This window comes from Cupressus sempervirens, chromosome 1, assembly GCF_028749045.1.
Source record: "Cupressus sempervirens isolate cs-2001-9-10 chromosome 1, ASM2874904v1, whole genome shotgun sequence".
NCBI classification, from domain to species: domain Eukaryota; kingdom Viridiplantae; phylum Streptophyta; class Pinopsida; order Cupressales; family Cupressaceae; genus Cupressus; species Cupressus sempervirens.
In genome coordinates, this window is record NC_143118.1 from 74,484,492 (window position 1) to 74,487,109 (window position 2,618).

General features: G+C 35.0%; 1 protein-coding gene across 1 annotated transcript; it reads right to left on the bottom strand.

Moving 5' to 3' along the window:
* Window positions 1-731: 731 nt before the first annotated feature.
* LOC149576244 (F-box/kelch-repeat protein At1g80440-like) lies at window positions 732-1,769 on the bottom strand. The gene has a single exon (XM_089813332.1). It carries the CDS (start codon window positions 1,767-1,769, stop codon window positions 732-734), a length of 1,038 nt encoding a protein of 345 aa, XP_089669458.1.
* Between the last annotated feature and the right edge of the window lie 849 nt (window positions 1,770-2,618).

A 2,618-nucleotide genomic window follows, 5' to 3' on the forward strand; every position in this document is an offset into this window, starting at 1 on the left:
TACATACTACGATTCAGCAGCCGCTTTTAAAGATTATAACTTGGTGCATTAAATTTTAGGTAATAGCAAAGCCAAATTTAGAGTATAACTTGGTACATTAAATTTTAGGTAATAGCAAAGCCAAATTTAGTGTATAACTTGGTGCATTAAATTTCAGATAATAGCGAAGCCAAATTTAGAGTAAAACTTGGTGCATTAAATTCTAGGTAATAGCGAAGCCAAATTTAGTGTATAACTTGGTGCATTAAATTTCAGGTAATAGCAAAGCCAAATTTAGAGTAAAACTTGGTGCATTAAATTTCAGGTAATAGCAAAGCCAAATTTAGAGTATAACTGGGTGCATTAAATTTCAGGTAATAGCAAAGCCAAATTTAGTGTATAACTGGGTGCATTAAATTTCAGGTAATAGCAAAGCCAAATTTAGAATATAACTTGGTGCATTAAATTTCAGGTAATAGCAAAGCCAAATTTAGAGTATAACTTGGTGCATTAAATTTCAGTAATAGCAAAGCCAAATTTAGTGTATAACTTGGTGCATTAAATTTCAGGTAATAGCAAAGCCAAATTTAGAGTATAACTCGGTGCATTAAATTTCAGGTAATAGCAAAGCCAAATTTAGAGTATAACTCGGTGCATTAAATTTCAGGTAATAGCAAAGCCAAATTTAGAGTACTCGAAGAAAAAAGCACAGTATAAAAATCAATTTTAATGAAGAAGAAAAGGAAAACCAATCAAATAGTCATAGTGGCCACAGATTCGATCTTGCTGCGGGACAAGTATTGAGGCATCTCAACAGAAGCACATCTCCCTGTGTTAACCCCTGTTTCCAATGGACGGTAATACATGTAGAAAACTTTATCTTTGGTGTCCGATTCAATCTCACTCAAGCAAATCCCATCATCCCCAAACACCGCAGCATCAACCCTGTCAAGCGGCTGAGGAAGCCCATCAACTTCCGCCCACAAATTCTGTGTAGAGTCAAATTGTGCCACAGCATCCCAGTAGAAGCAATACAGACGCCCAAATGCGGCCACAATGGGATGCACACAATCTGGAATAAACCAGACGTTGGGCAAAGTGGACCAAACTCCTCTTTCTGGATCGAACCGCTGAAGCTCCTCATCAAACAAGCTGACAACATACAGCATTCCTTTTATAAAAACCGAGGAACACAGCCACTCCTTTTGAAGCATGTTGGGAAGAAGCTTCCACTCATCTCTCTCCACGTTGTAAACTGCGGCCTGGCTCGTACTCTTCCAATCACATTGTCTTCCTCCTGCAATATAAATCTCATCTCCCTCAGGAGATGAACAGCACGCAAAGTCAAACATGATCTCTGTGGTGGGCGCATCTGCACCTTTGCTCCACTGGAAAGACACAAAATCAAAGACCAAAACATTCATGTTTGATATTCTCTTCCTCTTTGAACCCACTCTGCAGCTCTCATATCTTAACCCTAATAAAACCAGTTTATGCTTCACACAAAAACACTTGGAGAATGTGTCGAATTCAAATTGGGTAAGGATGGGAGGCAGCCTTCCCCATAACTGGTTAACGGGGTCAAATGTAGTTATGCGAACATTCTCAATCAAACATATCAACTCTTCGGACCTACCACGACTCCTCCTGTCTTCGTAAAACTCTGAGTTTTCCAGCAGTCTCTTCCAACTCTTACATACTTCCTTCACTCTTCCGTGAGATGCAAAAGGCACTCTCATTAAGATTTCCCTTACCAACTCTTCTGGAATTACACTAAAATACTCCATCATTTGTATACACTGCTGAAACGATTCTCAAATAATCTTGATCTTACCAGTGCTCACGTGAATTCGAAACAAAGAGCATAGCTGTAACGTCTCAAACAAATAGATTTCCCAGCATATGCCATGTTATATATATACCGAGCAAAAAGTGCCTTGATGCCTCGTGATTTTTTCTATATTTGCTCACTTTTTAAAAAATTGTTCCAAATATAGAATACGTCTGATGTTCTGAATATTTTTAATCGATCTCACTATTTTTAGAAATATCAGTTGCGTTGAAAAATTAAATTAAATTTTCTATTAGGTAGTTTTTATATTAAATATAATAAAGATCAATAAGTTATAAATTACTATCTTTCTAAATAGATATAACTAGCACTTGTACCCAAAGGAGCAAGGGGTATCCCAATAGTGATAAAAGGTGAAAGTCTATATAAGATGGTTGCTCATGTATATTTTTGTCACAAATTTAATACACTATAAAAGCAATATAAATAGCGAAAAAAATTAAACATTGTCAATTTGACACACTTAATTATTATATCTAGGATACTTAAATTCATATAACAAATGTAGAAGAGGAAAACAAGAAATCTAAGATAGAAATTGCAGTGTTCATGAGTTACTTTATAATTAATATTAAGTCCAAAGAGTCCTTTTTAGAGTGATTGCTTGTTTGGATAAGGGTACTCATCTATTGTCACAACAAAGAAACCTTTACTTATTATCATGGAATTATTTTATTGCTTGGTCAAACTTTGCATGTTCGAGAGATTTTTTTTCAATAATTTAAAAATAAAAATAAATCATAATACAATTGTTTTCTATTATTTTTTATTAATTAATAATTTGGAT

Excerpts from the sequence above, each read along its gene's own strand:
- LOC149576244 (XM_089813332.1), bottom strand. The coding sequence starts at position 1,769 with ATGATGGAGTATTTTAGTGTAATTCCAGAAGAGTTGGTAAGGGAAATC.